Source organism: Macrobrachium rosenbergii, chromosome 12 (assembly GCF_040412425.1).
Source record: "Macrobrachium rosenbergii isolate ZJJX-2024 chromosome 12, ASM4041242v1, whole genome shotgun sequence".
Taxonomy (NCBI): domain Eukaryota; kingdom Metazoa; phylum Arthropoda; class Malacostraca; order Decapoda; family Palaemonidae; genus Macrobrachium; species Macrobrachium rosenbergii.
In genome coordinates this window covers 30,088,959-30,103,149 of record NC_089752.1, presented here as the reverse complement: position 1 = coordinate 30,103,149, position 14,191 = coordinate 30,088,959, and the positions used below count along the sequence as shown (strand labels likewise).

The following is a 14,191-nucleotide window of genomic DNA, read 5'->3' as shown; positions in this document are numbered from 1 at the left end:
GGTTGCCATTTTCAGTGATGTTGCCGCAGTTTTCCAGATGTATTAGCCGAAGACATGCTCTCCTAAGAAGGCAGATACGTGGCTATGCAATTTAGCACTCCTGTGTCTTTGCTTCATGTTGTACAACTGAGGTGGAAAAAGAAGATCCTGAATAGGCAGAAGCAAGCTTTGCCTTTGCCATGTCCGTGACATTCTGATGTTGCTACAGTGTCCGAACGTCTTTAGCTGAAGCTTTGCTTGCCAAGGAAGACAAAGTGCATCTACCCCTTTAGGCTCTTCCCTGTCTATGGCCATAAACTTGAAGCCCCTGTAATTAGTCTGAGAGTGTGTTGTGGAGGTTTCTTCACCCCTGCATATTCCTGATCGGGAACTTTACCGCAGCATAAAATGTCCGGGGCCAGGCCCCCAACACGTTCACATAATGGATGGACTGCTCTCCACAGAACGTTTCCCGTCGCCACGACGGTGTGGACAGTTGGCTGACATCTGTAGGACGTTTGTAATAACAGCCCCTCCCCATTCACTTTGTTGTTAACAAGATCGCCAACATCTCCATGGCACTGTGGGCAGTACTTCCGCTCTACACTCTCATGGAGAGTTCCCTGCCAAATGGAATTGCTCAGCTCCCCCACTGGATCGCTCTTCCGAGAGCATTTCTTCCACGGTAGGGCGAGGGACATCGACAACACTTCCCTGGAAGACTGGGGCACAGCTCCCTCCCACGTTCGTGTGTTTTGGGGGCACGTCTGTGCTTCCTCCCTCCCACTCATGTTTGTAAATTGGCAGCTATATCCTGTAGTGGCCAACGTCTGTTTTAGGTAACGACCACATCCAATTGTTCTACCGGACCTTCATGACCGCATTCATCCACTGGGAATTAAGACATTCTACAGGTAGGATTGGAATATTTGTTTAGTTGTTCCTATACAAACCTTCAGCCTTGGCACTATCTCTTCCAGAGCTGGGATAGTTCCAGTTTCGACAGCACTGGTTTCTTTGGATACCCGTACATTTCCGACTACAGTTTAAGTTTCTGTACACCTTATGGAAGTCTGCGCCTCTGACAGGCAACTTGACTGTGTGTCTTCAGGTGTTTTGTTGATAACGACTTCCATGATCGGACTGCTTTCATTGAGATTTCGCAGTCACAGTGTCTTCTTCTGCATGTGCTTTTCTTAGGATGAAGATTGAGGCCACGGTCGCGAAGAACACGGTCCAGTGGCCCTGGAGAAGATGACGTCGCATCTGAATGGCAACTCTGACTTCCCTTGCATGACTGAGACTATGCCCTTCATATGAGAAATGTGGCCAGGAACGCTTCCCTCATAGCAACACTTTTCTCGACCAGGTGAATACTGTACGTCTGTTCTCCGGGACCTGTACGGGTGTTGTCTCCACTTTCCACGGATCATCTGCAGCCTTCATGTACCGTTGAGCCTTCAGTCTTTGGATCAGCTTGAAAGTTTACTAGGCCTCTCTCTCTCTCTCTCTGTTAATGAAGTTCTTCGGTCATAGAGAAAAAAAAAAAAAGATGTTAAGACAGCTTTCCTCCCCACGTGCGGCGGCCAGTGGGGAGGTCCCGTAGTTTTATGCATCATATTAAGATGGCAGAAACCTGGGTAGTAGATGTCCTTCGGTAGGATATCAACTTCCCTTTGAGTTCCTACCACTCCTCATCAACCATCTGGTCCATGTCCACAATTTGTTTCGGCTCGCTGAATAATCTTACCATGCGGGGAAATCAAGGCTATGCTGAATGAATACGTGCAAATTGTTATAATCCTGTTCCCGATTTCTACAACTGTCCCTCTCTCTTAGAGAAAGTGATGGGTAATTGGAAACCAGTCATAGGTATTTCTTCCCTGACCCATTTCAACAGACTCGGTTCATGGTAGAAACAACACATTCTGCACTTGCAACTATCAGGGAGTTCGACTTGAGTCCTACATTGGGATTGAGGGACGAGTATTCCAAATGCTCACCCATCAATCCTTCCTCAGTTTTCCTCTTTTTTTTCCTGGGGAGACTTAGTATTCCTTCAGACAGATGGCTTCATGCCTATCTCTGTTGTGAGCTTCCGAACTCTACCCAATATTCACTTGACTTCTCATCTTGGCTTCGACTACTGCATGTTCGTTCAGGTTACGTCTCCTGAAGTATATTAATGATCGATTGGTCCTAGCGAGCTCTCATGCGCAACATCTTTAGGACAGGTCCTACCTCTCGGATTTGGTTGCAACCCGAGAGTTGCATGGACTCGGGAAGTCTGAACTTTCACCCAAGCAAGATAAGTATCTGTGTATCTAACAGATACAGCAGTGAGGCTGCCCTTGTCTCAACAGGTCTTGACAGAGACAACCAGCTCGGCAGTTGCAAGCAGTCCTTGGTCACCAGGGACGCCAGTTCTTCATGGGCAGCTTCTACTTCATTCCTTTCAATACAGTTTGAAGGGGTCCTGGTCTTCGACAAGGGACTCCCCATTCCTTCCCTTCCTCTCTTGAAGAGGGACAGGACTTGGCCTATGATTAGACGACAGGTATCTCCTTAGTGTCGCTGCACGATTCCCCTCCGAGGATACTTCGTGCCTCAAGGCATCGACTAGAACAGCAGTCACCTGCAATTCAATACGTTAGGTTAACCTAGCCTAACCTAACCTATATTCCGGAACTTCTTAGCTTTTCAAGCCTCGGATCCGAGGATAGGCGCTCCATGGTGTTGATAAACAACATTACCACAGTAGTTCCATAGCCAACAAAAAGGGGTGGCTAGTGTCCTTTCTTCTCCTCAAATTGACGGTGCAGGTGCATGGGTGGACAGAAGCATATTCAGCATAGCGGTCAACCAGACACAATCCTGGCAAGATGGATGATTAACACAAGTTCGGTCACTAGGTTCGGTGTAGGGACAGTTGGTCTTGGCACCTCAGACATTCTGAAGGATTATTCAACCTTGGAAGACTGTCAGGTTAGGCTTCCTATTTTGACACATCGAAGCTGTGTCTGTTCAGCTCTGTTTTTCCACACCATGGGCATAACAACCAGTGATCATACCACATTGAAAGTACTGCTTCTCGTCCGATCAGCTAAGTTTAGCAACATTGGGTCTGGTCAGTACTTGGATGGGTGACCTCCGAGGAGCACCAGATGCTTTTGACATCTTGAGACATCTTTTGCGTACATGGTAAATGTTTTAAGGCTTACGCCTTTTAACCACTCTTTCTGTTTTGCTGGGTGGTCAACAGGTTATGATCATTCCAAATCTAAGGACCCTGGTGGCCTCCAAGTGACCGAAGCTGTCTGTGTTACCACCTAAAGGACTTTACCTTCAAGACTGGGTGGCGGCAACTTGTTGTTAGTTCCGGCTCAACCAAGAAGCAGTGTTCAAGAGCGCCGTTTCTTTTGACTTCGTGCAATGATCAAACGGGTGTACTTCACAGCTGACGTGGTGGACAACACTACGTTCCAGCGAGACTTCACATGGCCAGGGCATTGGTCTGCCCCCTCGCATTCAGGAAGAACCTGTTGGACAGGTACTATGGATGGGAAATGTGGTCATGACAGACCACATTCAACCCCCCCTTTTTTTTTTTTACTTTGGGACGTTGCCCATAGATCCTTGTACTTTTTTTTTTTTCCCCTTGGGGTCTGTGGTAGCTCACCCAGCTCCCTTGGGGACTGGTGGCATCTCGCCTAAGGTGTACGGCTGCAAACGAGGGTGTGTTGGGGGGGGGACTGGCCTCCTACCATTCTCTTCCTCTCCCAGTGGGCAGAGGTACGGTTTGTAGATGACTGAGTATCCCATCTATAATCTAGCTCCTTTGGATTAATAGATGCAAGTCCTACCTTCTCTCTAGCAAGGGGAATGAGGGACTGACAGTGGACAAACCGACTGGTTATCTCCAGCTTTATTGTCCCCAACAATATGGGTTCTTCCAAGCCTTTCTTCAAATCAGTGATGCTACATCCCATTAATTCGAAAGCCCCAGAAGTCTGGCATTTGAACACTGCACATGTTCAACAGATCAGAGGTTAGGCCTCTTTCCTTTGCTCTTAAATGATTATGAAGAGAGACCCTAGGTGAGGTGAACTACCAGTCAGTTCGGAGATTTCCCCAGAAACCCGAATCCTTCCACAAAAAGTAAGTCTCCCACATGTAAAGACCAAGGTTTGTATGTGTGTAGGAATGAATTTAAAGTACATTGTACTTTTCTTTTGTACATGTGTAGGAACAAATTTAAAGTGATTTTTCCTAACATACAAACCTGAGGTCTTTATATAATCACCTTGTTTTAAGTTTAACGGCCGGTTCCAGCTTGCGATGAAAGTAAATCCCATATGTAAAGACCTCAGGTTTGTATGTTAGGAAAAATATGAATTACTTTAAAAATTTGTCATATTATCAACAGAAGTAGTTTGCTACTACAGGCAGTCCCCGGTTAACGGCAGGCTTGGGTAACGATGATCCGGTTTTACGGTGCCTTTTTAGCCGAAAATCACCGATTTCCGCTTATCGGTGCCAATACATACCTAACAAAGGTATGTATTGGCAAGGTGTAGGGACTTCACCATGCCACTGACACTAGATCTGGGTACCCTAATTAAGGTGAGGCATCCAACAGAAATGTGCAACTAGCAAAAACAAAGACCAGATACTAGCTGTGCTTGTGGGAACGAGGCAAAGTTGCTTATGGAAGATAATCAGTAGTCAATACCTAAGTCAAAGTAGAAGTGTTATTTTTTCTGGATGGCCTACTCAGTGTTACTGGGATACTCTAAGGTACATACTAGGAATGGATGAGATTGAAATTTTAGGTGGTTTCCCAAACAACCTTTAGATTTACTGTATATATGAAAAAGCTGAGTGAAGATAAGATAGCAATAAATATTTCATGGTTTGACATTACTGTACAAAGTGACAACATCTGCAAAGTTATCAACACTAAAAATACCATATTAACCCTCTAACGCCGAGCCTCTATTTACAAAAACGTCTCCCGTATGCCGGCGGCGTTTGGGAGTTAGCGCCGAAGCGGAAAAAAGTTTTTTCAAAAATCACAGCACGCTTAGTTTTTAAGATTAAGAGTTCATTTTTGGCTCCTTCTTTTGTCATTGCCTGAAGTTTAGTATGCAACCATCAGAAATGAAAAAAAATATCATTATCATATATAAATATTGAAATATATGACAGCGCAAAAAAATATTTTCATATATAATTTTATACAAATCGCGCTGTGAGCAAAACGGTTAAAGCTAACGGGTTATTTTTTTTTCTTTGTATTGTACACTAAATTGCGATGATTTTGGTATGTAACAAATTGTAAAACGATCAAAGCAACACAGAGAAAATATTATCACAAAATGATGTATGAATTGTAACGCATGGACGTAAAAAAATGTTTTTTTCAAAATTCACCATAAATCGAAATATTGTGCTAGAGACTTCCCGTTTGTTGAAAAATGAAGCTAATTAATTGAATATTACTAGACTGTAAGTGTTTTAGCTTACAATTGCAGTTTTCGACCATTTCGGTCGAGTTAAAGTTGACCGAAAGTCAAATTTTTTCTATTTATCGTGATTTATATGAAAATATTTCAAAACTGATAAAAGCTACAACCATGAGTTATTTTCTGTTGTATTCTACATGAAATTGCGCACATTTTCATATATAAAAGTTTATGTAACGACTAATATAAACGGTGCAAACATTACGACAACGTGATTTAAAGAATTTCTGAGATGTTCGCCAGTTACGCGCTGGACGTAAGGAAAATGTTTTTTCAAAAATTCACCATAAATCGAAATATTGTGCTAGAGACTTCCAATTTATTGCAAAATGAAGGTAAATGATTGAATATTACTAGAATGTAAGAGTTTTAGCTTACAATTGCATTTTTCGACCATTTCAGTCGAGTTAAAGTTGACCGAAAGTTGAAATTTTGGCAGTTATCGTGATTTATGTGAAAATATTTCAAAACTGATAAAAGCTACAACCATGAGTTATTTTCTGTTGTATTCTACATGAAACTGCACACATTTTCATATATAAAAGTTTATGTAATGACTAATGTAAAACAATGCAAACATTACGATAACGTGATTTAAAGAATTTCTGAGATGTTCGGCCGAGTTACCGCAAGCAGACGAAGGAAAAAGTTTTTTTTTTTTTTTTTTTTTTTTTTTTCAGAAATTCACCATAAATCGAAATATTGTGCTAGAGACTTCCAGTTTGTTGGAAAATGAAGGTACATGATTGAATATTACTAGAATGTAAGAGTTTTAGCTTATAATTGCGTTTTTACCATTTCGGTCGTTAAGTTAAAGTTGACCGAAGGTTGAAATTTTGGCAGTTATCGTGATTTATATGAAAATATTTCAAAACTGATAAAAGCTACAACCATGAGTTATTTTCTGTTGTATTCTACATGAAATTGCGCACATTTCCATATATAAAACTTTATGTAACGACTAATATAAAACGGTGCAAACATTACGACAATGTGACGAAAGAATTTCTGGCGCGGACATAAGGAAAAATTTTTTTTCAAAAATTCACCATAAATCGAAATATTGTGCTAGAGACTTCCAATTTGTTGGAAAATGAAGGTAAATGATTGAATATTACTAGAATGTAAGATTTTTAGCTTACAATTGCGTTTTTTTACCATTTCGGTCAAGTCAAAGTTGACTGAAGGTTGAAATTTTGGCAGTTATCGTGATTTATATGAAAATATTTCCAAACTGATAAAAGCTACAACCATGGGTTGTATTTTGCTGTATTTTACATGAAATTGCACACATTTTCATATATAAAACTTTATGTAACGGCTAATATAAAAAAGCGCAAAAATTACGACAAAATGACGAAAGAATTTCTGAAATTTTCGGCCAAGTTACTGCATGGACGTAAGGAAAAAGTTTTTTTCAAAAATTCACCATAAATCGAAATATTGTGCTAGAGACTGCCAATTTGTTGCAAAATGAACGTAAATGATTGAATATTACTAGAATGTAAGAGTTTTAGCTTACAATTGCGTTTTTTTACCATTTCGGTCGAGTCAAAGTTGACCGAAGGTTGAAATTTTTTGTAGTCGACGTACGGTACGTCCACTCGGCACCCAACAGACAATTTTAGTCGACGTATGATACGTCCAGTCGGCGTTTAATGGTTAATGTACAGTAGTAATATTCATAGTAGAGAAAGATATATATCTTGGGTAACAGAACAAATTCATACAAACCTACACATTGAGGAAATCACTTTAAGAAACTTGGAAGTCTCACTTAACTTACATGCACCGGTATTCCAAGAACAAAAATCTCAAACCATTGTAGTTTGTAATTACTTGAAGTTTACCGCATCAAGAGGATTTTCCATAATGAATGACTATTTCTGCTCTCTTCCTGTTCTTAAACAGTTCAGTAATATATGATTATGAACCTCCAAAATGATCATTCTTTATGGCTGGTTTTATTGAAAAATTCTCTGAACCTGATAAGAGTATCTTGCTCAAATAGCCTAGGCAAAACTTGCATTTTCAGGTAATGATTAAAACAAAGTTTGGTAAGAGTAAACACTGTATGTAACCCATTAGGCATAAAGTAAAACACCTGTCTATTTTCTAAGGTCATTAGAGAATGTGGAAAGGCCAAATATGGTGGTGCCTGAAAATGTGGTATACTGATGGAAGGTACTTAATCCCAGAGCCTAGAGAACAGAGCTAGACTGATGCTAAAGCATAATCAAATGAACAGCTCTAAGGTGAGGAAGTTGAACATCAAAGAAGGGCAAGACCAAAGGAATTGGATGAAAAGTGGAAGGCAGAAAGCAATGCAGCTGAGGCTTAAGGGATGCTGCCATGAACCTTTGGCACTAACAATGAGCCATGCAAGACATGCCACAAGAGATACCCTTCTTACTGGGAAGTCATGCACAAAAAGTAACCCTGTACTGTATATTGGAGAGGCAGTATAGACTGGTTGTTCTCGGTTAGCTTAATTATTGCAATTCAAACTTTCTAGGAAGCATAGAAAGTTTAAACAAATATTAAATTTACCAAAAGAAAATTTAATGCAGTCATACTTTAAGGAAAGACCCAGTGAACATGCTGGGTGGAGAACTGTAGAACTGCTTTGAAATGTAATAAGAAGGGAGAATAACAGTCAAGGAAGTATTAAAAAAGAAGTAGTAGGACAGAGGTCCACAGAAGACTACCAAATCTTGACAAAAGAGCAGATATAAATTGTACACTTGATGGGTAAAGAAGGCAGAAAGAACTTGAGACAAAAGAGAGTGGAGAGAATTTATCTCACTTCCAAACTTGCAAAATGACAGTCTGAAAAAATTCAGTGATTATGATGGACACCAAAGATCAAATATGGCAACTTGCTTGATTCAATCACATGGTCTATTCCTACATCAAGAAATATGTCTAGTAAATGAAAAATCTACTATATCTGCAATACAGTACTTGCCATAGATGAGCTATTATATCAAGGGCCTGCCTGCATATATCAGTATGTATTGTATTTGTATTTATTTTTTTGCTTTACAATCCCCATGTTGATATAAAGCCTGTTCATTCCTTGCATTAAATTACTTTTCTTAATGGTCAACATTAAAACATTGCTTCACATGAAGTAATTTAAATTGGTATCGTTCTCAAAACATGCAGTTTAATGCATTTTTTAACTTGAACATATGAAGGAAAAGTGATATTCAGAATTTGTAGTCTTCAAATATTAATATATTAAAGAGGTATACTTAGGTGTAATGTATTCATATATGGAAAGCAGTAAAAACAGATAAATGAAAGTTCAGCAGTTTTGTAAATATATCTAATCCTCAGGGATACAGAATAGTCTTCATGGTAATCTATAACATTATCTACTAAAAGTACGTAATGTTTTCTGTTGTGCCAGCTTTGATTATCTGAGTATGCAGCTGGAAAGGAAACCAGAGAGCAATTATGATGCATCAAGTGGACTTGTATAGAGATTGAAGCTACTAGTTTAATTAGAATGTAAATTTATCAAATCTTTAGTGTTAATTATATAGTGTGTGAAACTTAACTAATTAGCAAGCTGTAATAGGGATGGTAATCATATTTTTAGAAGTGCAGTTATGAAAATCAAGTCTCGTTACATATGAGAAATAAAGTTTTTTGCCCATGCAAATCTGTTAGTTAAAACATTATTGTTAATGTATAACCAAGTGTTATCTGCCATTTATTATATGTTGTGGTATGTAATTTAAATAGCTATTGAGAAGTTAATGAAAAATATACAATGTCAAGTTTTGTAGTAGTCTTACCAATATTTATAGCATTACATATATTTTCTGTTTAGATGCTGGTTACTCAAATTTTGCTATTGTGAACTGTTCCAGTAAGTTTGATAACCTTATGAATGAAATGTTATGTGGTGTTCACAGAGTTGTCTTTAAAATGTGCAATTAATTACAATTACTTTTATTCTTCAGACTCTGACCCAAGCATTCAGCCATCATGATCAAGACAGAGATGGGGTCATTACAATATCATATGAGCAGTTCCTTCATATGGTTTTCAGTGTCCGAGTATAATTAAAAATACTTAGCAACCTAGCATGATGCAATTTGTGCCAGTAATATATTCTTTCTGACTTTGTAGCAGTAAGGTAATCTTGCTTGATATGACGAAGGAATATTCAAGGCCAATTTCATAAATATAATTACAGTTTTATTTGAAGTTGAATTTTTACCCTACTGTAAGGAATGTTTATAGAAGTGTCATGCATTCTCAAGTTTGTAATGTAGGGTTTATAAGGAATTAAGGGAAAATAAATTGGCAATAAAATTAAGATTTAATAACTAAAGAAATTAACATCTTTAATATTAAGTAACTAAAGAAATGAACATCTTTACAGTACAGTATTTTATATCAAGTTTATATAATAGTTTAATTTTTGACACTTTCATGGCATTGCATGTCATAATGGAACTGTGATGGTTTTTTTTCATGGCTCTGTATCATAGGTGACTACCATTTCCATCATGTGATTAAACTAGTGTTTCATATATCATGCATAGTTGTATATCTTCAGATAGCATTGATGACACTTGCCCTTTTCATCATTGGGTGACTTGTTAAGATTGCCAATTGCCCAATGTAACTTGCCTACTTCAGATGTATGTTAAATGGTGCCTTCTAAGTATGTCTGTGTTTGAATAATGTTTACTTGGCAGTTTTTTGTTGGATTACATGTTAGATGTTTATTTTTATTCTCACTTGACAATATATAATACAGTACATCAATTTAAATGTTGGTTATGTATTTTTTATTACACATTTTTTAACAGAAAGCTTAATGGTTGTTTTGATTCTGTGTTCAAAACCTATAACTCACAAATGCCTTGGCTTTTGGAAATGTTTATCTAATTGTTGTCCTGTATATTGCAAGCTGTAATTCAAATAATACCTTCCATAGATGTGTTTTGGTTTATTGAAGTCCCAGTGAGCAGTGTACAGTATGAAAAAACTGCAAGCAGTTTCCTCTTTCCATCATGAACTTATTTATCATCATTATGAACAAGAATTTTTATTACTCTTTGATGTACAGTATTTAAATTTTGTTTCTGTTAAGCGTTAGTGATGTGCCTCTTTTACTAATTAGTCTGTTGTTGTGCCACTTTAACTGTTTAAATTTTTTTCCAGTTTCAAGTTGCAGCAAATTCCTTACAAGTCATGATTAATGATACTATGTTGAATGAAAGGAGAGCACATTTCAAACATGCTTAATGTAGTGCTGGTATTTTATCAGAAAAAGGTTCCTGCTTAAAATGTTTTCCTGGTCTCTCCAGCTTACATGACATTTATATGCTATATGATATTCATAGCAGTATCAAGCTACAGCATAGGTAGGCGTAGAATTTCACTGCTGCTTCCATTTTTAATGCAAGTGAATTTCATAGCATTTAATGATCTAAGGTAAAGTTAGGTGTGGAGTTTCACAAGTGTGCACTATTGAGAAAGTTCACCATTAAGATGGGAAATATTAGAATACTGGTTTAAAGCCTTGCAACATGTTAATTGTTTATATAGTTACACTTTGTCAGAATGTTTATTGTCATCAGAAAAGTGATGCAGTCTATTTACTTAAATCTTATGTTGATCACTTGCTTCTGTGAAGTGAAAGTTTGTGAAATTATACTTGTAAGACATTCCTCACTGTTTGGACGTTTTATATTTTTGTATGTTACTCAAACCCTGAATCGTTCTAAGTTTAATAGAATAAGAATCTTACCCACTGACTTGCTATTTCTTTGCCCTGAAAATTTTGCTGTCAACAGCAACCTCAGGTTGATTTGCAAAAGGTCATACAGTATATGGTAATCAAGCAGTATTTGGTAATAGGATCTATATAAAAGTATTTGTGGCAATAACTAGACTTAAGTTATTTCTATTGACACTTGCTTTCACAAACTTTGCTAATACATATTAACCAAAGAATAATTTGGTTTTGAAATGTAACTTAAACCTGGGTGTGTAATAAGTTTTGTATCCAGAAAAAATATAATTGATGTGATCTTTCCATAACCACAGGAAAACTTGTTGTTATGGTAGACTGATCATTATGGCATTATGTCCACACATCTGTGCAAGACATGCATTATTTCTAATAACATACATAGTGTACTACATTTCTGGCACACTGTTCAGGTCATTATCTGAAGGTTATGTTCTAAAATCCAAAAATGTTTTCTTAAGGCAGTTCCACATGGACATGTTATCTGGCATCTTATAGTATCTAGCCTTTAAGTGTGCCAAATAGCCAGTAAAAACCCTAAAAGAGTTCAGAGGTCTGGTTAAACAAATCATTTATAACTAACTAACTAACTACTGGTTGGTTTTGTAAATTCTTATCATGCAGAATAATGGAGAAACTTTTCAGTACCATCACGAAAGGATTAAAATACCAATTAAAGCAATGCAATGAAAGTATGATTTGCCATCAATGTCTGGCATCTTATAGTATCTGGCCTATAAGTGTGCCAAATAGCCATTACTACTGGTTGGTTTTGTAACCTCTTGTTACCATGCAGAATAATGGAGAAATTTTTCAGTACCATCCCGAGAGGATTAAAATACAAATTAAAGCAATGCAATGGAAGTGTGATTAGCCCACAACAATAGCAGCATATTCTTTTAAGTACAGGTCAGGTTTGAAATAACCTAAATTGATTTTCAGTTTTCAAAGGCTAAGCCTAAAGGCCTGGAATTCGGAAATGACATTGTGAAATCAACAGTATTAATGGTATTACCCTGCTAAATAAATACCTATGGATTCAGCCCACATGAAAACATTCTTTGAGGTACTTTTACTGGTGGCAAGGCTTAGCAGATGCCACTAGTTACATCTGTGTAATACTACCCTAGGCATATTTTCTTACAAAAATTTCAAAAGCCAATGACCTCTGATAGCTGGGTTTCATATGAAATGGACTTGTCTAGTCACAAAAAATCAGTTGACCAATATTCTGAGCACCAGCTATCAGGGTGACCATTAAACTGGATAACTCTTCCATTTTAATTTCTTTCATTGGAGTTTTTGAGTACAACCAATCAAGTCTTTGGTCTTGAACTAACTTAAGTTTGTAAGAAATAAAAAAGCAATCTTACAAGAAGTTAACTTTTATGTGATATGATTAAAGGTGTGTTTGGTACCTCTTGAAAAGTAACACATTCCAAAATTATGCCTTTAGGATTCAAAACTCCCACCTTCAATACTAGTAAAGACTCCTTTGGGAAAACAATTATACCAAGAGAAAATATAGCATTAGTAGTTGTAATAGATACCGGTAGCTAAATGTATCAATTTGTCTGGAGCAGCTCAAAAGATAATTGCATTACTGTAGTTTTCAAAGCATATGATGTTTGTCATAAGAGACTGTAACTAGGTAGTGTCACAGGAGATTGTAGCTAGAGTTAAAAACTTATTCAATAATATAGTAAGTCTAGCAGAATGACACATTGGTCAGTGTTGGGGCGAAGGCTTTTCTGAGTGTCCTTGGAAAAAAAAACTACTGTATTTTTCTTTTTCCATATTTCCCTATGAAGTTGGTGAACTATATCCTCTGCCAAAAGAAAAATTCATGAGGTGAACCGCTAAAGTTGCCCTTTTAGTAGCCGCCACTAAATCCTTCAGAGCTTAAGAAGTGATGCAGGTGTCCTGACTAAAAAATACTTGAGTTTAGTTGGAATAGCATATTTGGTGATTAAGCATTTTTTGTTTGGAAACTGCCAAGCAACAGGGAGACCACCATCACCTGCCCTATATGGAGTATCCTTCAGAGCAAGCTGGAATGGCTGTTGAATCTTGGTAACAAGGTAGTTTACAGGTTGAGATGGAATAACCCCTCACTCTCCCTCTCATCACTTCACTCTTTCTTTGTCTGCCATTGTGAGAGGTCACTTCAATGCCTTCCTCCCTGTGTGCTCGCTGGATTATTGGACATAGACGAGTAGCTTGCTACTACTGTTCTTGTTCACCTCCTGTGTGTATTTCGATTTCTATTGCCTTGTGTCTTCTGGTTGTGTTCTATATGGGCCAGTGTGGGGGTTATGGGCGGTACTGCAGTCACTTTATGTCTCCCACATTGGTAGACCCACATTCACCTTGCTTCTACTGTAGAGGCAGGGAATGTACTTTTCCCATCCCTGTAATAAATGTGCTTGGACCTCACCTCAGTTGGAGAAGTGCAGTAAGAAAGAGAAGAAGGTCAGGAAGATTTTGCCAAGTTCCTTGGGGAAGCAACACTCCTCTGGTGACACCATCAAACCCTTCAGGTGCCTGCTTGGATGGATGGATGTATGATATTTAGGGCAAAAGCCCAGGCACTGGGGCCAACAAGGCCATTCAGCGCCGTAATGGAAAGAAAATAAATTGTGTTCAAGTTATGAATTCATGAAGGAAATGATTAATAAATAAAATGAAGTGATGTGACCAATAAATAAAGGTATGAAGTTTAATGAATGATGTGCTATATACAAAAAAAAAAAATTAATGTCATTAAAATTCTACGTGATGTAATAAATTAAATAAAATTAAATATCGTTAAAAATTTTAATACACTTTAAAAAAGAGATGATAGCAGAAATATCTGCTTCATCTCCCAAAATATCAGACAGGGATTTACCCTGAAAATATCTCTCTT

The 14,191-nt window shown here is 37.7% G+C and overlaps 1 protein-coding gene across 19 annotated transcripts in view; it reads left to right on the top strand.

The window, feature by feature from the left end:
• The window catches only part of Alg-2 (Apoptosis-linked gene-2), a 279,592-nt gene extending 268,305 nt beyond the window's left edge, over nt 1–11,287 (top strand). For all 19 annotated transcript variants that reach the window (XM_067113781.1, XM_067113783.1, XM_067113779.1 and 16 more), the window contains one exon: nt 9,479–11,287. In XM_067113781.1, coding sequence (XP_066969882.1) covers nt 9,479–9,580 — 102 coding nt within the window. In that variant the 3' untranslated portion in view covers nt 9,581–11,287. The remainder of the gene's footprint in view (nt 1–9,478) is intronic.
• The last annotated feature ends 2,904 nt before the right edge of the window (nt 11,288–14,191 follow it).